The sequence below is a fragment of the Gouania willdenowi genome, chromosome 5 (assembly GCF_900634775.1).
Source record: "Gouania willdenowi chromosome 5, fGouWil2.1, whole genome shotgun sequence".
Taxonomy (NCBI): Eukaryota; Metazoa; Chordata; class Actinopteri; order Blenniiformes; family Gobiesocidae; genus Gouania; species Gouania willdenowi.
Genome location: NC_041048.1, coordinates 32,277,326 through 32,302,872, shown reverse-complemented (window position 1 = coordinate 32,302,872; position 25,547 = coordinate 32,277,326). Strand labels below are relative to the sequence as shown.

At 37.8% G+C, this 25,547-nt stretch overlaps 2 protein-coding genes across 4 annotated transcripts in view; both read right to left on the bottom strand.

Annotated features, from left to right (window-relative positions):
• The window catches only part of LOC114464078 (hydroperoxide isomerase ALOXE3-like), a 1,091,527-nt gene that overhangs the window by 863,371 nt on the left and 202,609 nt on the right, over positions 1-25,547 (bottom strand). The gene's annotated exons all lie outside the window — the stretch shown is intronic.
• cntn3b (contactin 3b) overlaps positions 1-25,547 on the bottom strand; it is a 128,074-nt gene that overhangs the window by 71,085 nt on the left and 31,442 nt on the right. For both annotated transcript variants that reach the window (XR_003674144.1, XM_028448130.1), the window contains exon 4: positions 1,819-1,994. Coding sequence is in view for 1 of the 2 variants with exons in the window: in XM_028448130.1 (XP_028303931.1) it covers positions 1,819-1,994 (176 nt within the window). In the remaining variant the exon portion in view is untranslated. The remainder of the gene's footprint in view (positions 1-1,818; positions 1,995-25,547) is intronic.

The following is a 25,547-nucleotide window of genomic DNA, read 5'->3' as shown; positions in this document are numbered from 1 at the left end:
AAGTAACAGAAGAGTCATATATATGTATATGTACACTGTATATATAATGGGTCGGGTTAGGACAGATATTCAGAACTGCTGGTCAGGTTTGGGTCGGGCTCATTCACATAGTGTCCTTGAATGCAGCGTTCTTGTCACTCCTACCAGCAGAAGTAGCAGTGAGCGCATGTATCATGTAAATAGATACACTGGGTCTCTTGCGCACACTTCGTGCCTGTTTGTGTTTGACGTTTGCTTGTTACCCCATGAGTTGATCTGTTCTGTTGACATTAACAGTTAATGTCTGTCGGGTTCAAGTCAGAGTTGGTTATTGCTCTGTTGGGTTCGGGTCGGGATCGGACAAAAAAATGCGGCCCGATCCGCACTCCGATGGATACCTGACAAGATCCAACGTGACTCAACAGGTCGGGCCGGTTTTGGACAGATATTTACAAATGATGCTCGGGTTTGGATCGGGCTCGGTCTAATGTCATAAGATACAAACGGAGCAGAGTGTGCGCTTATTGCCCATGCGTGCTGATGCTCTCTTCTGTTGACATTTTCAAATGCAAAACTGTAAGAGGATCCAACAGCTGAGGAATAAAAGTGGGTTTTCCACACAAACAAAGATAACTGTGTCATTAGCATGAGAAAAAAAAAGAGATCATAAAAGCATCAGGCCAGGCTCGGACAGAAAAATGCGGCCTAATCCTCACTCTATTCAGATTCAGCATTTGTGTTTTATTGCAGTAGACATAATGTTTAAAGGTCCAAGTGCAAATTATTTTAGCAGCTACAGTCACAGACAAATGATACAGTTCAGAACATCATCCCCTCCATGAAGAGTGGAATACATTGTACCATATTAGGTCATGGAAATTATGCTTACGTATACTATATTTAGTTTACCATTATTTCCAAGAGGAAGAGTAATTTCAGTTCTTACAGTGTTAAATGCAGCAACAGTTTATCATTATTGTAAAGGTTATGCTGCTAGCTAAAGTCAACCAAGATAATATAGAATATAAACACATTGTTGTATAAAAAATGAATAAAAACAAAGTTGCATTCTCCAGAAAATCATGGTATGTCTTGGTGCAAAAAGGTCATGTAAATTATTGGCACTGAGTCTGTTACACTGTCATGGTCGACATTTTTTTTTTTTTTTTTTTTATCCCAAGGTGGTTTCCCCTAATTACACAGAAAACCATAGTATCAGCCTTTCTGATCTCCAAGACCTACCTCGAATTGCATTAAACTAGACAGTAAATGTCAAGCTGTTTCAGCTCTCCATCCAGTCCCCACAACTAAGATTCATTACCAAGCTATAGAGATAATGGCAGCCCATCTCTTTAGAGGAAGTGAAAGGCTCTCTATCCTTGGGACATGATCAATAGTCTGCATGCAGGCTTGATCAAGAAAGGCAAGGTGCCTCTATAGTGTTGCCTGATCATTAGAACCACATTTCAAAGAAAAACTATGTTTCTGTGAAATAGCTTGGGATTACACACATAGAAAAATATATTGGTTTATCCTTTAATTTCTGCATAAAATTAGACTGCCTTTTATTTGAAAAATGATTACTAGTGGGTTGGTGTTGAGCAAAGAGGCTCTCAGAATTTGAACCACTAATGAGAATGAATGGAGTTCAGAGGCTGCCACAAGCCAATACACCCCCTGCGTTAGTAACATCTGACAGTTTGTTCAATTTCCCCTCTTTCAAATGCATCAAAGGCAAGTTAAAATTGAATCGCTATCTAACATCACCCAAGTCAGGTTTCCAGTGTATCATGGCTGCATCTGAGCCAGAGATATATTAGCAGATGCAGGAATACTTACATGCAAATCGGAGGGTAGCTTTGCGGCTGAGAATGGACCCCCACGTGTTGACAGCTGAGCACTGGTACACTCCTGTGTCTTGGTCCTTATCCAGATTGCTAATGATCAGGCTGCCCTCAGACATGTGACGCCGGTAGTCATTCCCCAGATCGATGAGTGTTCCGTTTAGTGACCATCTGGAAAAACGCAAACACAATCAGTAGCCAAGACCCATGGGAGATGAGCACTTGAAGCGGGTGTATCACAGGGATCGATTTTATCGGCCCGCCCACATCATGCTGAGAGGATAAAAGGTGAGTAATACGAGCATGGCTAGGTGTTCGTAAGATAGATCTGCAAACAGCCTAGGCTGTTAGGGAGAAGGACAATTGCCATTGCCCTTGCAGTCAGCTGTACATTCCCATCTATATTAAATTCTTCTGGATTACTTTGCTTTGCTTTTAATCAAAGTATAATCCAAAAGCTAAGCAAATCTGCTGCTGTGACTATTGGTTTTCTCCAACTTATTACCTCCCAGAAATATAGTGCACTTCAATGCATCTAAGTTTTAATTAAATCCTCCTTAGCCTGGCTAAAACATTGGAGTTAGTGGAAGTATAGGCTCAAATATTCAAGAGATAAACTAAAGACATTCAATTTATTGCGTTTTTAAACATCGTAACATCCAGAGGTGTAAAGAGTACTGATATATCGTACTCAAATAGAAGTTACTTGATTGAAATTGAAAGTACAAATACTGTAAGTCATACATAAAATACTCAAGTACGAGTAAAAAGTGAAATAGTACTCAAAGTAAAAGTTACTAGTTACTTTTACCCCCCACATTTATTTTTGGTAATAAATCTTGCCACGGTTCCTTTGCATACAGTAAACATCTCATGTATAAATTTAAAAAGGAAGAGACCAAATCTTGCACGGTTGGAACAAAAGATACTGTAAAAATAAAAGGTTTGTCAAAATGTAATTTTTGAAAACAAAACAGAACAAAACTAGATAACACTAATTAATTCAATTAAAAAAAAGAAAATTCTCAGGCTCTGAGTATAGTTAAATTTAAGAACTCTCTAATGCATTTGATTGTTGTCTAGTCATTACATTTTTTCTAGTTTCACAATATTTGTTCTATCTATTTAAGATTAAAAATAATTTATTCAGAAACGATTGGGTGTAGAAATGTAACAAATTGGATTACTTCTTTTAAAAAATACTTACTCAAAGTACAAGTAAAAATACTGATTTAAAAATATACTCAAAAAATTACAGGTACCCATACCTTTGATAATATCTGATTTAAAATACATTTTTTTAAAAGCCGATATGTGCGCCTAATAAATTAATCTTATACAGTTTCTTTATTGTACAGTATTCTACTTGAAGTTGACTTGACATTTATTAAATTAAATTCCTCATTACTATTCAGTCCATTTAGCTTTGTCAAGTTATTCATAATCCCTTAGGGCTATTGATAATTGGAGTTTTCATATGTTTGAGTATGCCCAAGGTGCCTTCTTCTTTAGCAAAGCTTAAATTATTGCTTTTGCTGCCAAAATTCCAAAACTATCTACAGCATATATTATTACAAGGTTGGATGCACTCATAAGCATAACCAGTGTATCAAGCTAAAACTCAATATTATATTTACAAACTGCTCATTTCCAAAGGGGCGTTGAAAACTCAATTCGAGTAAAGTCAATTAAGTTGAGGTCACCTCTTCCCAGGTTTCTTATAAATGTCTACCACAGGCACAGCTCCAGTAAGGAAGGAAGTGAGGATGAAGTGGGTTTAAAATTACATATTATTAAATCACCTTATAGCTTAGTGGTTTTTATATTTGCACTACCAGTAAAGAGTACTGGCAAACACAGGGCGCCCTGATTTCACCTAGTCAAAGTTATATATTACATTGCAAACAAAAGTGTATATTATTCTGTAGCCCAATGAAGCACAATTAAAATGGTGAGTTTAAAAAGAAATGCACTCTGTCTCATCTGATTTATATGCCCAAAGTATAAAAAATAGATAAATGCCAACTCTGACTGGATAAGGACTCCTTTGTTCTTGAAACATTATCACCTATTTCATCATCTCATCCACTGTTTATCTGTTTATTCATTTTTTCCTGACACTAAAACATAGAAACATATTTACTATTGCTTATTATAACTGTAACTGAATATATTTTTATGGATAATTCATTAGGATTTGGCAAGAAGAAAACGGACCATAGTTTATGAGTGGTATAGATAGATGAAAAATGCAATATGGCCTACACTTTTTTCTTTTTTTCTTTTAACAGCGGATTTATTATACTTTTATGTTGTTTGTTGATTGGTCAAACTTCTTTGAGAAAAAACGTTTTTTTGTGCACTAATAACATAATGACCTTATGTTTCAATGACTTTTTATAACATGTATGAATAAGAATCCATAAAATGACAATTGGAATTAAAAAAAGAAAAAAAAAGTTTGTTATTGTTTCTCTATATGTGTCTCTCTGTGTGTTCGCCCTGAAGTGGCAAGAGAAGGAATTCTCTTTGAGAGTTTAAACGCTGTTTTTGGACAAAAAGTACATAACTTTTTTAAATGTAAAATTTTCGTCCTAGTTTTCATCAACTACATTTTTAAGTGACAATAACATAAACAAAAACTATATAAAAAATACTGATATTTTTGTTAACAAATTAGGCAAGGCAAATTTATTTGTATAGCGCATTTCATACTCAAGGCAACTCAATGTGCTTTACATGATAAAACATTCAATTGTTTAAAATCAATAAGAACATTTAAAATCATCAGTAAAATCAATTAAAATCATCAGTAAAATCAATTTAATTAAAATCATCAGTAAAAACAATTAAAATCATCAGTAAAATCATCATGACATCAACAACATGACTAAAAATCTCTCTCTCAATCATATGCAGTAGAGAAAGAGTGCCTTTAACTTTGATTTAAAAATGTTCACATTAGATGCTGACTTCAGCTCTGCTGGCATTTTGTTCCACTTCTTTGCAGCATAACAACTAAAAGCAGCATCACCATGTTTACTGTGAGCTCTGGGCTCCACTATCTGACCTGTGTCCATAGATCTGAGAGACCTGCTGGGTTCATACCTGACTAACATCTCACTGATGTATTCTGGACCAAACCCATTCACAGATTTATACACCAGCAGCAGAACTTTAAAGTCTATTCTGAGGCTGACTGGGAGCCAGTGGAAAGACTTTAAAACTGGAGTAATGTGTTCTGACCTCTTTGTTCTGCTTAAGACCCGAGCTGCAGCGTTCTGAACCAGCTGTAGCTGTTTGATGCTCTTTTGGGGGATCCCTGTCAGAAGACCATTACAATAGTCCAGTCTGCTGGAGATAAAAGCATGGACCAGTTTCTCCTGAGCTTTCTGAGTCATTAAACCTTTCACTCTGGATATGTTCTTTAGGTGGTAGAAGGCTGTTTTTGTGATTGATTTGATCTGACTGCTGAATGTCAGATCTGAGTCAATCAGAACACCAAGGTTTTTGACTTGGTCTTTAGCTTTTAAAGATTGAGACTCAAGATACTTGCTGACAGCAGTCCTCTTTTCCTTGTTACCAAAGACAATCACCTCCATCTTGTCATGGTTTAGTTGAAGGAAGTTTTCACTCATCCAGCAGTTTACTTTTTCTAAACAGTCACACAACACCTCAATGGGACCATAGTCATCTGTGTTCAGTGATAGATATAGTTGTGTGTCATCTGCGTAGCTCTGATAATCAACCTTACAGTTCTGTAAAATTTGTCCTAAAGGAAGCATATAAAGGCTAAACAGAAGAGGTCCAAGAACAGAGCCCTGAGGAACCCCACAGGACATTGGTAATCTGTCAGATTCAAAGTTTCCAATGCTTACAAAATAGCTTCGCTCCTCCAAGACTTAAACCATTGCATTACTTTTCCATTTAGTCCAACCCATGTTTGCAATCTGTGCAACAAAATTGTATGATCTACAGTGTCAAATGCAGCACTTAGATCCAACAGAATGAGAACAGATACTTTTCCTGAATCAGTGTTCAACCTTATGTCATTGATCACTTTGATTAGAGCAGTTTCAGTGCTGTGATGAGAACGAAAACCTGACTGAAATTTATCAAATATTTTGTTGAATGTTAAGAATTGACTCAGTTGGTTGAAGACCACCTTCTCAATGATCTTGGCCATGAATGGAAGGTTGCTGATTGGTCTATAGTTAGCCAGTATAGAGGCATCCAGTGTTCTCTTTTTTAACAGAGGTTTAACAGCAGCTACTTTCAGGGATTTTGGTACGGTGCCTGATTGGAATGAGCAGTTAATTATCTGACACAAATCAGTGACAATTGACTTTACAACAGTTTTAAAGAAGTTTGAGGGTATTGTGTCAAGGCAACACGTTGATGGATTCAGCTGCTGAACAGTTTCCTCTATTGTGTTTGGGTTCACTGTAATAAACTCTAAAATTGTAGTCGACTCATCCCTCAGTGGTTGAAGCTGTTCAAGCTTTTTGTGATTTTGCTGGTTTGTTCTGATGTTTGACCTTATTGATTGTATTTTTTCATTGAAATATACAGCAAATTCATTGCATTTTCCAGCTGACAGTAATTCAGGGGCTATCTGATCTGGGGGGGTTGTGAGCTTTTCAATTACAGAAAACAACGTGTGAGAGTTGTTGACATTTTTGGCAATAATTTCAGAAAAGTATTGCTGCCTTGCTTTGAACAAGCCATCATTGAATTTTCGCAGACTTATTTTGTACAGTTCTAGATGAATTTGGAGTTTTGTTGATCTCCATTTACGCTCAGCTCTTCTACAGTCAGATTTCAAATTCTGCATTATCTCAGTCCTCCTCCAAGGTGTTTTCTGTGTGTTTGGTTTTCTCTTAGTTTTGATTGGAGCCACCACATCTATGACATTACAGATTTTTCTATTATACTCATCCAGAAGATCATCAACTGTCTCAGCGCTCAATGTTGGTGTCATTGTTATGACTTCCATAAACTGTGCACTTGTGTTCTCATTTATGTACCTTTTCTTTAAACACACATAACTAGGGGGAACAGATGTTACAGTCTCTAGGTCAAAAAAGACACAGAAATGATCAGATAGAGCTAAGTCTCTTACATCAACAGCAGCGATATCAACACCTTTAGAGATAACCAGATCCAAAGTGTGACCTTGAGTGTGTGTCGGACCAGTCACATGTTGTGTAAGACCAAAAGTATCCATTAAAGCATAGAGTTCTTTGGCAGTATTGTCCATGTTATTGTCTACATGAATATTTAAGTCACCTTTTATTATTAAAAAGTTGTATTCAGTGCATACAACTGACAGCAGTTCAGCAAACTCATCCATGAATTCTCCAGAATATTTTGGGGGTCTATAAACGACTAAAAACAGAACTCTTGAATCACCCTTCAGTAAGAATGACATATATTCAAAGGAGATAAAATCCCCAAATATTATTTCTTTGCACTGAAATATTGATTTAAAAATGGCAGCAACTCCACCACCTTTCCTGCAAGTAAAGTCTTGTAGTGCACTTTCATTGAGAACAGTATTACTGATACCATCATTCAATCACGTTTCATTAAGAAATAAAAAGTCCAAGTGATGTGTCAAAATAATATCATTAATTATTAGTGACTTGTTAACAAGAGATCGAACATTAAGAAGAGCTAATTTTAAAAACTTTACTGGAGACCCTGGTGGACTTTTTGGATGACATGTTATAGGAGTCAAATTGTTATCTCTATAAAGCTTTTTGCTTTTCTTTAATTTCACAATTTTACCTGTGTTACCTGTCACCACAGGAATTAAAGAAGCTGCATTAACTCCATAGGGCCCTGACTTTTTCTGGTTGTTCCTAAAAATAGAGCCATTGCATTCTGGACCCAGCACACATCAGACCTGTGTCGCTCTAAGATGAACACAACTGGCCTGAGGAGAAGAGTGATCCTGGGCCTGGTATCGTCGAGGAGGGATGGGTGGTGAAGATTGGTTCTTTAGAGGAGATAAGATGGGACCATGGTGGGGTAAAGGGTGGGGTGTCAGTCTTGTGCCAGCCAGAACCAGCTCGTTCATCTGAGCAGTTAAATCCAAGAAGGCAGGGGTAGGAGAGAAGCTGGATGAGGTGGAAGTAGGTGAATTTTGGGGTAAAGCAGGTGGGTCCTGAGATGTGGGGGTTGGGTTGACCTCTTCATTTTGGCGATTTTTATTTCTTGCTGGAAGCTCATTGACTCCATGTTCTTTCCTTGTTGTTTTGTTCTCCGATGGTACATGTTGTCCTCTGTCTTTATCAGAACTGATAGCAGTGTGACTGGTGAAGTAAAACAAGTTGGATGTGAAGAGTTTTACTCCAGCCTTGTTTAGAAACAGTCCATCTGCTCTAAAAAGATGACGACGTTCCCAAAAAATAGGAAAATTTTCTATAAAATTTAGTGAAAGGGCAGCACAAGCTGAAGACAGAAATTTATTCAAAGAGTAAATCCTTGAGAATTTCAGATCTCCTTTGCGGACTGGAGGTATCGGGCCACTGATGAACACTTTAGGCTGTATACAGCTCACAGTTTTTAGCAGATGGGTGAAATCCTGCTTTAACACCTCAGACTCCTCCTTGGCTAAATCACTTAACTCAAAATGAATCACAACATTTTTCAAATGTGGGTAATCTGCAACAATATGGAAGATTTTGTCAGCCAGGTCTGATACTGTGTCATTAGGTAAGCAGATCACTTTCACGTTGCTGCTAAACATCTTCTGAGCATCTTTAAGAGAAACTTCTCCCACTATCAGTGTGTGAGGTTGTTGCTTTGGCCGACCATGTCGCTTTTGTTTTCCTGGAGAACTTTCAGTGTTCGCAGTTCCAGAAGGTTGTGTGTTGACCTCATTAGAGCCAGATCCTAGGTCATTCAGCAGTGGGGCGAATCGATTACCCAGTTCTAAATCAAACTGGGTTTGTGACTTGGTGATACTCCTGCCTTTAGCAGATGTCCACTTTTGTGCCTGAGCAGACAAGGGAGTTGATGTTGAGGCTGCAGTCTGCGAAGCCAGTGCAGGCCAGTCCGTCTCATTATTGATATCAGGGCGCTTTGCTCGGCCCGTTAGCCTTTGAAGTGGATATGACTTTTTCTTAGGCTTAGCTCCCAGGGTATTCCAAGGAGGACTCGCACCTGTTGGCTTATCAACGGGAACAGGATCCTCCCTAGGCCTGATAGCTTTGTTAGCACGGGCTGGTAGCGAGTTAGCTTTATCCACTCCGCTGTTTTGAAACAGCGGCACAGTCGTATCATTATCATATCCACAGTGTCCATTAACCTCAATGTTTACTTGTATTCCTCGCACTGTAGTCTCCAGTTCAGTAATCTTTTGGAGAAGACTGCTGTATTCTGTTGTGGAAAGAGCCATTCTTCTGCTAGTTAGCTTGCTACTTGTAGCTAGCTAGCTTGCTACTTAGCTTTCCAGTTGAGCCAGCAAATAAAAAAACAGTACATGATTACCTCAGAGCCAGAGTCAGATGGTAAATGATAGAGTTTGATGTTGAGGTATCGTATCATTTCTCAGAAGAAAAAGTTCATGTTTAGTAAATAAATTCCTCTGTGAGCTCCGCTCTGCTCTTTTGCTGCTGTCGAAAATTATAATGTATAATCAAATTATTAAATTAAATTAAATTATCATGTTCACATGGCACCAAAAACAATCAGAACTAAGTTTCTTATTTGGAAGGTATCCAATCAAAATGACTTTTGTTGTGTGGAAGACAGGACAAGCCAGTAATGATGCAATAGGAAGTAAGCTGATTGTGTTAGCAGACTTAAGATGGCTCATGTGGTCTTACGCAGTGATCACATTAAATCTGTGTATACAAACATTAACACCATCCCATATCAGGTTGATAAATGCTAAGTGAGCATTGTAAAATGAATAAAATATTATGCATTACATTTTAGTTTACTAAAATCTTAATGTCACTTTGTTGACAAAAACTAGATTATAACTAAAATAGTCCTGATGACTAATTTTACAAAAAGCAGTTGCATTAAATCAAAAGTTGCTGTCAAACACCAGTTATCACTATTTCAAACCCTAAAAAATGTTTTTCAGGAGGTCTGAATTGTTTCCAATAGTTTTGATGCAAAGAAAAAAAACATGAGTTGTTTTCATTAGGCACAATATACTGTATATGTCTATCTATATCTCTCTAGTTTAATAACCTTGTCCAAATAAAATTGAAGAACATTAATTTCCTGGACTCAGAGTTACAAAAACTTAATGTTAGATGAACTTTCAGTTTGAATAGAATTATCACTATAATATATTGTAAGCATTTGTTATTACCAGCATTACATTATTAGTGTAAAACAGTGACAGCTCTGACGAAGCGCAACTGTAACCTATGCCTTTATATTTGTCAATCATTGGACATGAAATGTATAAATATCCGTGCGGTGTGTGTGTGTGTGTGTTAGCAGGTAGGGAAAGTCAGGGAGGATTTATGTTTATGTTTTATTTTGTTGTATTTATACAGAGAGGGCTGAGGCTTTTATGTATTTTATGAAAATGATTAAGAACTACTGTGTGTGCTGTTGGTAATCTGTTTCCTGACTTTCTGCTGGAATGATTAGCCATAGATCTCCACTGTAGGGCAGGTCATCTTCAGATAAAAGCAGCAGAGTGGAGTAGCAGGACTAAACAGAGAGGTGGACAGATAAAAACATGTGTTCAAACCAAATATATATTAAACTAAAAAAAAAAAAAAAAATAGTAATATGCTCGATCCGTACAAACAATGACTTGATTAACTACTTTTAACCATTGTGCACTCCTTTAAATGTTCATACACTTGAACACCTTATGTACACAAACTTTCCATATTAAAAAAGTGAAGCCAAAGTGAAATGTTTGTGATGAAAATATTACAGCCTTGACCATGTTATTAGCTTATAGCAAAATTGAATTTAATGCATTATTATTTTTGGCACAAGGACAGTTTAAAAAAAAAAACATTTCATTTACATTACATTACACTTTGCACCTTGTATATTTTGCAAATAAGAAATCCAGGCATTCACTGAAATTTCCCTAAAAATTCATGCAATGGTCTCTGGTTGTAGGGGGTCACTACACCTAAAACATATTCTCCATTTATTTTAGTGGTAGATGCTTAGATCTATTAGGCATTATTTAAAAAGCATTATAATATGTCATGATTACAGTATATGAAAAATATGTGGTTATAATGAGAGTCAATCGGGCTAATTTGGTCACGAGGTTACCAAGTGTCAGTATGATGCACATGTCATTTTCTGTACACTTCCAGTACACTTTTGATCTAAGCAAATCAAAATGTAAAAACAATAGTGGCATAGTGGCTTTGAAAATGACCAGAATATTGAGAGCCAAACATAAAAACACCCAAAATGTCACTTTTGGTCACAAAGATGCAAAGATAGGTTAAGAATGAATTTTACTGGTCACATCATATGATAAAAAAAAGGTATTTTTAAACCATATTAATACAGATTGGAAATTTATTTAGAGAGAATACAAAATAATTGGTCCATGTCCAAGTGTGTCAAGAATAGTTCATTTACCCTTCAGTACAGATAGGCCATGTTTTAGGTTAATGGGCTTGTGGTCATGGAGGGCTGGGAAATACAATGTGTGTGGAGGACTTCCCTCTGGAGACCCTCTGCTCTGCCTTTTACCAGGTGATATCTACTGATGGTCACATGGTGCGTCCTGACACATTCCCACACATTTTGTTGTGATCAGAGCCCAGTTGCACCAGTTAGCCGTGACACTCAGACTGGTAATGATAATACACAGTTGTTGTTGCAAAAAAGCCTCTGGGACTGGTCCTGTCCTGTCCCGAATGTCAGTTGGATAATGCGCCAGCTATTACAAATCAACGATTGTGCTCCCTACCATTTATAGAGGTCCAGTTTGAAACCATGGATGGACCATTTCACTGGAGCACATAGGGCCATTGCTTTGTGTTAGTCCTCTATAGGGTTTCCCTCCTTTGAGTTATTATAAGGCAAGAACAAGCCACGGGGGGTTTGGTCCTGTGAGGAGAAAAAAAAACAGTCTAAGCCCCAGAAAAAAAAAGAAATGCAGTACTTGTTGGACCTGTGAGTGAAACTCCACACGTTGGGTCACTTATCATTGGAGAAATTGCTCCAGGCCCAGCAGCACCTGTACAACAGAGAGGCTTGGCTGTGTCAATTTACACTGGGAGAAAAAGTGCTTGTATTACTTCCTACAGCCACATCTAATTTACTCGCAAAGAGGTAAGAACCATTTGTGGTTCTTGGAGAGAAGAAACACTGGCAAGAAAAAAAAACTTTTCCGAGATGGAAATAGGGATCCTCATATCTGAGGTGGAGCAAAACAAAGATGTGTGAAAACTGGAATTAAAGGAGACTAATTACAAACTTGGTGTTAAAAAGGATAATGGAGGCAATAAATGGCGTTGCCGTACAGGAATGGAGTCCAGCTGAGGTTTGAATATGATTATCAATAACTAACTTCATCACATGACTGATTTAATGCTGCAGCACATTTGCAAACATTTAAGGAATCCTTAAAATTTTAAAAGCGATGAATGAGGTCTGGCCTTCTCTGTACTGCCCCTAGTGGAGGCTGGAGACATTGGCTCCTCACACATCAGACGTCACTCCATTTACCAATGCAATGTGCAAAACTGGGCGTGCGGTGGCTTAGTGGTTAGGACGTCCACTTAACTGCAAGTAGGTCCTGGTTCAAGTCCTGGGGGTGGGTCTTTTCTGTGTGGACTTTGCATGTTCTCCCCGTGCTGCGTGGGTCTCCTCCAGGTTTGACTTCCTCCAACAATCCAAAAACATGACCATTGGTTGGAGTCTCTAAATTACCCGTAGGAGTGAATGGTTGTCTGTGTTAATAATAATAATAATAATAATAATAATAATAATAATAATAATAATAATGCATTGGATTTTATATAGCGCTTTATCATAGATGCTCAAAGCGCTTTATCATAGATGCTCAAAGCACTTTACAAAATTAAGGCATTATTCTTTCACTCCAACCACCACCAACACTCACTCACAGACTACATTCATACTAAGCAATGTGGGTGAAGTGTCTTGCCCAAAGGCACAATGACAGATACCACTGTAGCACCTGGAATTCTCAGTAGTCTCCCATCCTGTACTAAGGCCCAGACCTGCTTAGCTTCCGAGATCTAACGAGATCGGGCAATGCGATGGACTGGCACTCTGTCCACGGTGTACCCCCTACCTAATGCTCATTGAGAGCTGGAAATAAGCACCAGCAGACCCCCACGACCCTGAAAAAAGGAACAAGCGGGTCTGAAAATTGATGGATTGATGGATGTTGTGCAAAACTGAACAAGCCAAAATAATGCTGTGCACTTTCTCTGGGGTATACAACATTCAGCTACACAGTAACCTGTGTGCGTGCTGTTGAACCTGCGCTCTTGCCCAGTATCAGATTTGACAGTGCGGTTATCAGGTATCCCATGACAGAAAAACACTTCTTTTCAGCTGAATACAAATGTACTTGGGTATGAAGTACTGCTTTTGATTGTTCGTGGTCCAACTCTCAACATTTTAGTCAAAGTATTTCAATTTGCCATATTTTATTGTAAAATGTCAGTGTCTGCTCTCTATGGGTTGAAACCCGGCTATTACAATGATTTTTGCTATTGGCTGATAACAAGATCATGTGACATTTTGGGACCATCTTGTGTCACAAACAAGCACTGTTAGCCCCGCCCATTTTATAAAAACTAGCACCTGTGGGCTCTACAATCTGTGGTGAGTATGTGGATTGAGAGAAGAGTGAATAGAGGTATAGTGATTAATGAGTAGCGAGTAAACATAGCATAGTTTGTTCATTGGAAATTTTATAGTGGAGACTGGGCGTGTCTTAACTGCTCCAGGAGCCCCGCCCATATTCAAGGCATTTTTTTGAATTTCTCTCCTAGTGGCAGGTCAGCAGAAACATGAGGTCTGACGTGAAATCTGATCGTAGCTTCCGCTCACGTCAAAATTGATAAATGCCTAAGCTTGTATGAAAATGGTCATACCCACGTCATACAAACAGATCTGTGCATACAAACGGTTGATAAATGAGGCCCCGATGTGAGAGCAGATATAACCAGATGGTAGCCATCCTCTCTGCATGCTAAAGGAGGTGACGGTGGTTCTTTTGGTATGGCTGATATTGTACACCCTGTATCTTCATTGCATGTGTAGCGGAATGATGAACTGAATTTACATTCAGCTTGAAATGCTGAGAAATTACATGCAGTCAAAACTACAACTATGAACAAGTGAGCAGTTGATTTATGCGCTCTTTGAGTGCTTTCTAATTATTTCTCTGTTTGTGCGTTTTTTTTGCCTCAGACTTATTGTTTTCCGACACCCTCATATTGCATTGTCAACAGACCATTTCCTTCAAAGAAAGGTCACGAGATACACTGTCATGCAGGCAGAATTCACAAAGTGACAGCTATTAATCACTGCAACCATCCAAGGCTGTGAACAATGAAATGGCTTTCTTGCGTAAGTGACAGAATTCTACAGTCAGTCAGCGTGACGGTGACATATTTGAAGGAGATGCGCACTCTTTTATATGATACAACAGCAGGCAGAGCTGATGAGACTTGATCTTCCAGGATTAGCATGAAAAGAGTTGAAGAAATACCTCTTACTTGGACAGCCTAAGGTATATCTGCCTCCGCAACAGGACGGCAGAGTGACAATTCCAATGATAGCAAAAGGAAAAAAAATCTCAATCATTATTTTTGCCTTCTAGGCAAACTAACTGACAGTTATATAATGCTTCATGCAGACTTAAAGTCCGTCATGGCTCTCTGCGGTTTCCTGCCTGACAGAGTACAAGAGATGAACCCGTCTTTCATCTTGTAGTCTGCATTATTCATCTAAAACCATGTTCCACTCACTTAACCTGAACAATTTGATCACAATTACAACAGCATATCACATTTCAGAGCTTCTGTTTTTCCGAATGGATGCACAAAAAAACAGCATTTAACAACAAACTTGCATTTTACTGTTAGACTTTAATTTTTTTTGTGTCACTCTAATCCTACATGCGTCCATTGTTGCACGTCCTCTCTTGTGTCGGATTGTGCAGAGTTTGGTATTGTGTCACCTTGACTGTTGTCAAAGGCGAGCTTAGAAAACTGCAGATAGCTCAAAACAAGGCTGCATGTTTGGTGTTGGCCTGTTGTACACAATCGAACATTAAGCGTACGCATGATTCTCTCTCATGGCTGATGGTAGGAGATCGGTTAGCCTAAAGCACAGCTGTAATGTTTGAATCAGTGTTAATCACCTAAACACCTGACTTCTCTTTCAAACAAATAGTTTTTCAAAAAACACTGTCCATGACTATGGCACTGGAGGGTCTAGCAATGGTCAGCTGAAAGTATTGTATCTAAGTGAAACAGGTATTTAAAAATAAACTTTAATAAAATTTGAGAATGACTGTATGTTGAGTGGTACATTGTTTTTAATCTATATTTATAGTTTATTCATGAGGATTATGACGTGTGTTTTAAATTTTCTTATCCGGTATATTATTAATTGTGTTTGTAATTGAAATATTGAAGTTGATGTGATTGTCTGTATTTGTATTTTCATGTTGTCTCTGTGGACACCAGGAAGACTAGCTGGTTACTATGCTACCAGCTAATGGGGATCCTTAAAGCTGATATCCGGAGTTTCTGAGAGGACGTCTCGATGCCCCGCCCTCAACAGCTCCACTTCCTCCCCCTGCCTCTGCAATCTACCAGATGCGTGCACATCGTGTAACATAACAAGGTTGCATCGGGTCGCATTGATATAGGTCTATGGGTCAGGTAAGAGCCAAAATCATATTTACATGTTTGCTGTTGTGTCGTGCAGCCTTGTTTCCGTGCACAGGTCCACATTCACTTTGATTGACAGTCTCAAAAACACAAAGTCAAAGCCTATTGGCTGGGCGCAGTAGGCGATCGTTTCCATTTGTATAGGGGTCTATAGGACGAAGGAGGGACTTATATACAATAATGTTAATGAATGAGCAATGGCAGATGACCATAGTAAAAGACTAGTTAGGTATTTTTGAGTTTCAAAAGAATCATACATAAACATAGATTTCTCAGAAATTCCGGAGATCAGCTATTTTTTTGCTTTTGTCTTTTTCCTTTCAGCCCAAACAGAGGATTACTGTGTGCGCACCAGGGGATGAACCTCTGATTGAACATAATGAGGAATAAAGGTAGGCTGGCTGGAGAATACACTTGCATCTTGAGCAGACATCTGACTGGGTGTGATGATGTGAGCCTCTGCCCACTCCTGCCATGGAAACACATGTATATGCTCTGATAGTAGCAGACACACTCAGCTCCTGTTTAAGATCCCATATGATCTACACAGGCAAATGCGAGGCTTCCTTTTCCATCAGAAGCCTCGGGAATCGCCTGCACTGTATTTTAAAGCAGTTCTTTCATTTTGGAAGGATTTGTCAAAGGAGCCAGTGCTGACGAGCTGTGAACAAAATTATAAGCTGACTACTTCCCCCACAGTGGCAGCGAGCAGTTGGTGAAAAAAAACATCAACCTTTACACATAAATGTGTGAAGGAATACATGGCACGACAGTCAGCCTCCTGATGTTGATAGGGTTGTAATGGCTTCAAAACATGAGATAAAGAAACGGAGAAAATTAACTTTCTCTCCATGGACTGTCTCTACACTTACGCTTCAAATTTAATGCATATGCTCCAATATGCTCCTTCCATCAATTGCAAATGTCAATAGTTTCAATTTAATTAAAGGGAATGGAGTGATGATCAGTTTCAAGGCTGTAGCTGCCTGTTGTAATCCTCCATCTACCACCTACAAATCAGAGGGGGTGTAAAAATGGCACTAATGTAATCCTGCATTCACTCAATGTTCACTAAATAAAGCAAGATTATTTACTTCTGTTCCTGGAGAACCACTAACCTGCATTATTGAAACCGTGATCCAATGTGTGTTATCAGGGAGCTTTGCTGATGGGCCACTAAAAACCTAAACATTAGATTTCTGCAGTTACGTTCCCATTGGAATGATTAACCATGTTTATATTAAATATTTACGGAAAAGGAGGATTTCAAAAGTGTCAAAAGTTTGTATTTAGCACAACCAATATTTTCGGGGAATAATAATTAAGTTTGTTCAATTTGAATATTGCTGAAGTGTCATTATTTGCTCCTTATTATTGGCTGTTACTCAGGTAAGCAAATGTCAGCTTTATATACAGACTGTATATATATTTGCTCGCATCCAAGAGCTTGATTCCACTTCGCAGCCTTTCTGAACATTGAGTGCTCGTTCATAATTACACATTCTATCAGCTTTGAGTATGAACGGAATGCAACCCTGAAGTGATCTGCAATGCGCAAAAGGGGTCTTGAGGCACTGTTTACGAAAGTAAATTTAGAGGTATCTCTGGCACTGATAATATGACAAATATTTGTTAATTTTAAGAACTCACTCTACTTCCACTGTCTACTCTTCTACTTACGTCCTCCACGAAGGCTTCCCGCTAAGGATGTAACGGTATTCTAATTACCGCGGTGTCTTCGTTTCAAAGGTCTTGCGGTAATACCGTGCCATGTGACCAAACGTGATCTCGGAGTACTCCCGCTAGTGAATTTTTTTCCGTCGCTATTGAGTGAGCTGTTCTGAGAAGTAAACAACATCTCCCATGATCCCCTAAAATGAGAGGTATGGACGCATTTTGGTTTAGCGGTAAACAAGAACGATCTAGGAGAAAGCAGAAAATATTAAGCCTGCCCGCGCACAAACTGATAATGGACGTTGTTACACGTTGGAATAACTCGTTCGATAGGCTCGAGCGCTAGCTTAACAGGCAGTCGCTGCAGCCCTGTTAAGTGATGAAGTAAGTGCAGTGCAAGTGAGATAGACTCTCTAGACGGGACCGACATTGCAGACGCCAAGGGCATCGTTGAACTTCCCACAACTGTGCTTTGTGAGGAATCCCCAGTTCAGGAACCTTCCCGACCAGAATGCCTACAGAGGGAGGATGTTTTCAGCAGGCTGAAATTGAGAGCAACACAGATGCAGAACCAAGTATGTATTTTGTTTTACTATGTGTGTGTCAAAATAGAAATGTAATGTATTGTACGAGCTGTGTTGTTGGTAGAGGGATGCAAGACTGGTGACATTTTTATTGCTTCTTGCTTCCACAGAACCCCAGTAAGGAAGAAGCAGTCGAGCCATGGACAGCCAGGATCTGTAAGTAAGACTTAATGCTGCGGTGGGTGTGTCTCCTCCAACCAAAAAGAACGCTCTTAAACATCTCTTGGGGGATTCTTCATTTAAAAGTTGAAAGACACTAAACTCAACATTATTGTTTTCCAGTTGTTCCAGTAGATGTCAGTTTAAAGACACTCAACTGAAAGTTGTTTTTTTTTTATTATTATTTTTGCTTGTAACTTGAAACACTGGATGTTCCTGCACCATTCTTTGCACTTGAAAATACCTGTTGGTTGGTAGTAATACATGTGTTTGGAACATTGAAGGACAATGTTTGTGTTCAATTACAATAAGTGTGTTTATCCTTAACATTCCTGGCACTTAATTTTCCACACTATGGCATTTTTCCAAGTAATCTTTTTGTTTTGGACAATACCGCGATAATACCGTACCGTGGCCTTAATACCGTGATAATATCGTACTGTGAGTTTTTGATATCGCTGCATCCCTACTTCCCCCCTGCCCTGCCACTCCGTCTGGGTTGCAGAATTATCACGCTATCGCATTTTAATGACGTAAAGATCAGATAGAGTGCGACCTCCCCGTTCAGACTGCAGTCGCATTTCAAAATATCAGATACATATAGGATTTATATCCACATATGAAAGTGGCCTGGGTCGGATTAAAAAAAATCTGAATTGTACTGTTAACAGTGACATGAAAAAATCAGATATGGGCAAAAAAAATCTGAATTGACCTGCAGTGAGAACATCTTATTACAGGATAATCTTTTACAAAGAGATTCTGATTAAAATGGCTACGAAGGATTCGTGTTTGAACCAGCTAATGCTAATGTTAGGGTTTGTTTGCCAGGAAAGTGGGCTTTGCTTGTTCCGGCGTGAACACGCAAACAAAAGTGGATCAGGCAAGCAAATTCCAGAACGTTTGTTTTGGCTGGACTCGGAGCGTTTTCAACCAAATTCACACCTCTGACAGAGCTAATGGGCAGTTGCAGCTCTGAAGCAAAAGTAAAGTCAAAAGAACACCATTAAATATATTAATTGAATAAACTTACCACAATAATCAGTTTTTAACATGTTTGAAACACTTTTCCGTGAGCGTTCCCTGAGACAATGGGCTGTGACGCACTGAAGAGAAGCGAATGACTGTAGCTGAGTTTCCATTATAGATTTTTGCAAAATAAAAGTGTAATTTCTATATGTCGACAAAGTATAATTGCTCTTTGAACATTTTCCATTGAACATTGTTTTTGGGCAGGAGCCTCGCAACTCCTGTGAAATCTCATCCTGTAAGACTTCGCTGAAGGTAGACGGACACTCAAACACTCCTTATAACACGTACAGTATATATTCCTTTGTTGTTCCTGTCTATTGTGACAGTAATAATTTTAAAGTCTAATGCTAAGAAATGTCCCGGTCTCCTCCTCTGTTTATACTTACCTCGTCATATTTTCTCGGCGAGAAGTGCTCATGTGACCAGGTACGTCACATGACAATGTACGTCACTGTATTTGCGGAAAAAAAGTGTTTCCATAGCGCTTTTGCGACACTTTTTAGCAATATTTGAGTGTTTTTCAAAATTGTTTCCATTACCAGTTTTTATTGCGCAAATTTAGATTATCCTGAGTTATGGTGCTTTAAAAACAAGCTGCTCTATCACTGGTGGGGTTTTTCCTGTCATTTTGCAGTGAATCAACAACTGTGCTGTTAAAACTAACCGACTAAAATCCAGGTGATAAAATTACCAGCTCTCCACCCATTCATCCCTAATCCAAGACTATACCAATGTGAAGCCTTAGGGGTCTTTAGGGTATAGACTTATGAACATATTGAAAGAAATACACTCTAGCTTGGTCTGGGAATACCTAAAGAGCATAGACCGAGCAAGATATATAATATTTGCCTTGTTTGAGAGGGCGAGTGGATTAACCTGCTTAATCTGCTGCCTTTAAGAAGGGTTGACAGGAAATGAGATGGACAGATGGATGACCCTAGGCATTTTCATTCCCCTGTGGTAGAAAAAGATGATTGAAAAAAAAAAATCCAGCAGAAGATTTCTGCTCTCATAGATATTGTTTTTGTTTTTTATACATTAGATAAACCGAATCAATAATTGTTATACAAGGTCCCTGCAGTCTTTTAAGAACTTTCTATTGCCACTTGAAAAAAAATGTAAGACCAACATTAATAAAATGGAGTTCGGGACAATATAACCCAAATGTTTGTTTGAACATAAAATACAACTTTTTTTTTCATAACTGGCAAGAACTATTAATTCTTCTTAATGATATGGTTACAAGCATTGTTGGCTCTTTTCACACCTGACATAGAGCTGACTGATGAACAGCAGCCCTGCAGTGCCACTAAAATTCAAAACCACACATCACAACTTGAAGCTGTGAGAAAGGGATGCAGCATGCTTGCAGAAACTCAATGGAATAACCTGAGTTTAACATGATTAGTTAGCGAAAGACAGTTATAGCTCTACCAGATCAAATGCACATAAGGCTTTGTGAACCATTGAAATGCGAGTGAAGGAGTAACTAATGTATTGATTTGGTCTTGTTATTAAAGAGTAAATAAAGAGATGTAACTTGCCTGGTTCATTGGAGTTTAATAGTGATTTCATTAATAACCATTTTCCTAAGGGAAGTAGCACCCTGCATAAAATGTTATCATAATAATTCCATTGTTAATAATACTAATAAATTACTCCATTCAACCCCAACACAAAGTACCCAAATTTAATCAAATGGTATTTTACAATCAGCTGTTGTGTCAGGCATTCCTTTGTAAACAGGTAAACTCTACTAAAGCAGAAAAAGATGGGAATGAATGTACTGTATATTCCTGATTCTATGTTAAGCCAATGAAAACTGATTTCAAGCAAAGGTTTTTTCTTTTTTTACGCTTTCTTCAAACATCAGGAAAACTGACAAGTGACAAAGAGGTGTCGCTGTCACTACAACTAAAACAAAACATAATTAAAAGTGCAGGAGAGCATTGCTTTATGCTGAGCTGTGGCCGCAGGCGTGGTTTGATCGGAGCATGCTCTGAAATGAACTCCTGGTGACCTTGAGGTTCACATCAATTTTGCATGAGGTCTTTTCAACAAATAGAGCCGGGATTGTACCGCAGCACTGACTCACCTGTCTCGAGGCCAGAACCCACACAGGGGACATACATTTTAGAATTGATTACTTTCCAGCTGATATTTTATCCAGACAAATGTTATCTGATAAACATTCCTCTGAATGCATGTTTAAGTGGCGTGATATCGACTCCATTGTAATGTAGTTTAACCCTCCTATTACCCTTGGGGTCAATTTGACTCCATTTGATGTTTATCACTCAAAGAATATTTGAATGGGTGCAATCAATTAAAAATAACATTTTCAAGATGCTTTTTTTTCAATGTGCTGAACATATTGCACGCAATGGTGTGCCTGTGGGGTCAATTTGACAGGACTTTTTTGCTTGTGTGTGACCCATGTGTGACCTTACATCCCCACACCTGCAGGTGCAGATTGATACTTTTGAATTGATACATGAGGTTTACAGTCAATGAGGTTTTGGAACAGCTCTTTCACAGTGAAAGTAACATAGAGGAGGATGTGTCTGAGAAAGAGGATTGTGTTGAGAAGGACCCGTTACAAAAATGGAGATACAAATAAGTAAATAAATAGGCTTATGAGAGGAAAGGGGGCTGGGGTCACTAATATCAATCAACATGGTTCAATATGTGGGGGTCATGAACGTGCACCCCTAATTAGAAAAAAATTAGATGAAAGATTTTCAAGATTACACTTACTCTAAAACTGAAAGTTTGACTTGATGGTGGTGCTGCACGATAGGTCAAATCATCACCACGACCAATAGGGTTCATACTCTTGTGGTCATTAATGTTGTCACTGATGTTGGATGAAAACTATTCCAGATAAAGTAATTCTATATTAAGAGTTTGGCCTGATGGTGGCGCTAGAGAACAGGTCAAAATTCATTATCAAGGGGTTATTTCTGTATTCAACAAATAAACAAAGTGCCTGACGCAAAAACTTGGTCAACAATTTTTTGAAAATCCTTTTCTGGAGGCAAATATCCCACAATGGTAAAATGTGTTAGTAATATTTGGGTATAATAGGAGAGTCAAACCTGGGTTCAAAATCTATCAAACGACAAATTCAGGATCAATTTATTTTTTATTTTTTCTTAAAAACAGTCTTTTTATTCTATCCTATTAAAAAAAAAAAAAAAAAGGGAAATTCCAAAAATCACAACTCCAAGTAACCAATAGCCAAAAGGCGAAACCATACATCTGCCCAGAGTCACATCCCATAATAGAAGACTTCAGCCTAAGCACTTTTTTATTCCGCCTTTCCAATCATGACCATGCCCTTGATCCTGCCTCACAGCAGATTCACAGTAAACACAGTGACAGGTGTATCCATAAAGCGGAGCTGGAAGCCTCATTGTGCAGTGGCGCACGCTGGACTATTTGTCAACTGAAGAGCTGTCAGGGTTCCCACCCGTTTATTCACCGTGTCATGAGTGGGCGAGGTGAAGGTAGCGCAGGAACAAAAAAATAAATCTGCAGCGTGAAGCCAGATAGCGAGTGTGATTCAGAAGGATTAGAAGGAAAATCACAAGTGACATTTTTTCTCATTTTAGACAGAAAAACTAACTCAAGAAGCAACTTGTTATAGAGTGATGCGGCTCAACGTTCCTTTGACATCATCAAGGTATTATTTTTTTGCAATTGTAATAAAAACACATTGATTTTAGGTTATATTGTGGTAGTATATATTCAGCACTGGAGGTGTGAGTATTTGCTGAGGTAAGTAGAAAAAGGTTACTTTCTTTTTCTTTCTTTTTTCCCCTCATAATTGTTAAATTGAAATCTACATAAACAAACAAATTTCCTTTTGTTTCAAAATAATAAACATGCAACCTAATAAACCTAATAAAATGTTGATATAAATAATTTCCTGGCAACCTTAAAGACATTTTTTTTCTAGAATTACTTTTTTTAATCATATTTGTTATACTGTATTAGAAATACAGAGTAGCCAGGAATAGTTACAAGTTGTGCCAGAACAGAATTTTCAAAATGCATTTTATTATTATTATTATTATTATTATTATTATTATTATTATTATTATTATTATTATTATTATTATTATTGTTTATAATAATAATAATAATAATAATAATAATAATAATAATAAAAACAATAACAACAACTAGATTTATATTTGACAAACTGAAACTATCGAACATAGTTGTTTAAGATTTTGTTGTTTTAATTAAAAAATGAATACAAATCTGATCAGCATTTTTTTTTTAATCAATTACAGTACTAGACATTTGAGGCAACCATATTTAAAGTCCAGGCAACCCCACATGGGGTCCTGACTCCAAGGTTGAAAAACACTGGACTGTGGACAATGTTACATTCATTTATAAATACATGTATATACAATATCCAGTGAGTAAGAGATTAAACAAACATATTTTTACAGGTTCACTTTCAAATACAGAATAATAAACATCATTATTTCATTTTGAATACGTTTTTGTTTTCATTTTAATTGTTATCTTACATATATATATATATATATATATATATGTATGCACTGCTTTGAGTGCATTGTCAATGCACTCAAAGCAGTGCACATATATGCACTCAACCATATACAGTATGTGAATAGTTCTCACACTTTAAAACAATTTATTCACAACAATTGTTTGTGTGCATGTACTGTATGTTTATATGTATGTACTTGTGCAACCGGACGCATATGAGTGTGTATACTGATGTATGTAAAATTCTGTACATACTGTAACCTTTTCCCCTTTTATAACACTCATAACTTAATTGTACATTTTGTTCCACATAGATATAGTAAAAGCCCATTTATATTTTATTACTTTTAGTTTCTATTGTATCATACTGTTATGCACATCACAAATGTAGCTATTTTTTGACATTGAATCTTTTCGTGTGTACATCGTTCTATGTCACACTTGCTTTGGCAATGTCAACCTGTTTCTCATGGCAATAAAGTTGAGAGAAAGAGAGAGAGAGAGAGAGAGAGAGAGAGAGAGAGCGAGCACACCCCTCCAGTGCACGGTGATTGCACCAGAGGGGAGCTGTGCTGTGATTGGCTCTGGAGCACACGTGAACTGGCGCGCACGTGACTCTGGTGCGGACCGCTCCCGGTGGACAATTTCATGAAATAGTTTGAGAACGGTATCATTGCATCCAAACAAATCCAACCTTGCACACCTTTGAACCAAGCAGCAGCCATGTTGAAAGTCTCAGGTCAATCTGAGCCTGATTCGCAGAGATACTTGAGGAACAGACAGACAGAGATTCCTTGCTTTATAGATAGATTGAATTAAAGAAGACATATAGTTCTTAAAGTTGATTTTTAGTGTCTTCCTTTGACAAAAGATTAAAGATTGGATTCATTCATTCCTCTGTTTCACAAAGCACTGCTGCAACTAAACAACTATTAAAAACCCATCAGTGGGCCACTTTAATGCAACTGGAAAACATATTACATGGGAAGCTCTATTCATTAAGAATCGATCCCCTTGCCCAAGCCCGTCGCTGTAAATACATGCTACAACTTCATATTTGTATTCATCTAGCTGACCAACAAAGTGTTTTACTCTTTCCAGCAGATACAGGAAATGACTGCCTTGTAAAACTAAACTTTAAATTTGGAAATCACTTTTGTATGCATAGAGGGGTAAGGCTGAATGCTGCTAAAAAGTCAAAATCTGTGTTCAGAAGAAGACATTGTTGCACTGCTTTGTTAGTTTCTGTTGTTTTCAGGAAGTTTTCAAAGAGCCTTTTTTTCCATTTGTTTTATTGCGCTTCATGTATTTGAGGATATATCATAAACAAGTTGGTAGACACAAAGGAAGGAGCAGCTTTTGTTCAAATGTAGTCTTTTTATGAGTTGCAATCAGTTATTTTGTATCTAAAAGTGACTGTGTGGGCTAGACCATTTAAACGATTTCAGTAATCAAAATCGCTGAAATGTTTTTCTTGTGAAGCTATGACAGGAGAGGAAGCAGCTATGAGCTGAGCCTTTCATAACTGAACCGTTTCTATCAAAGCTGAAAGTAATTGGGCTGTGTTTCTTTCTTCTTTTTCTCCTGCTTTTTTTTCTTGCCGTTTGTTAGATTTGTAAACATGAATTAAAAGTTTCAGATGAAGTTATGAAAGTTTAAAGTGTAGTGCAGTGGTTCCCAAACAGGGGTACAGGAGCACATTGCAGGGGGTACTCGGAAAGATTTAACAATTAATTTAAAAATAATAGTTCTTTGTTAGACTTTTTTTTGACAAATTCACCAAAAACTATCAGTACTATTGCTCAATAAAATACTACAAATTATTGTAATTTATTTAAACATAATTA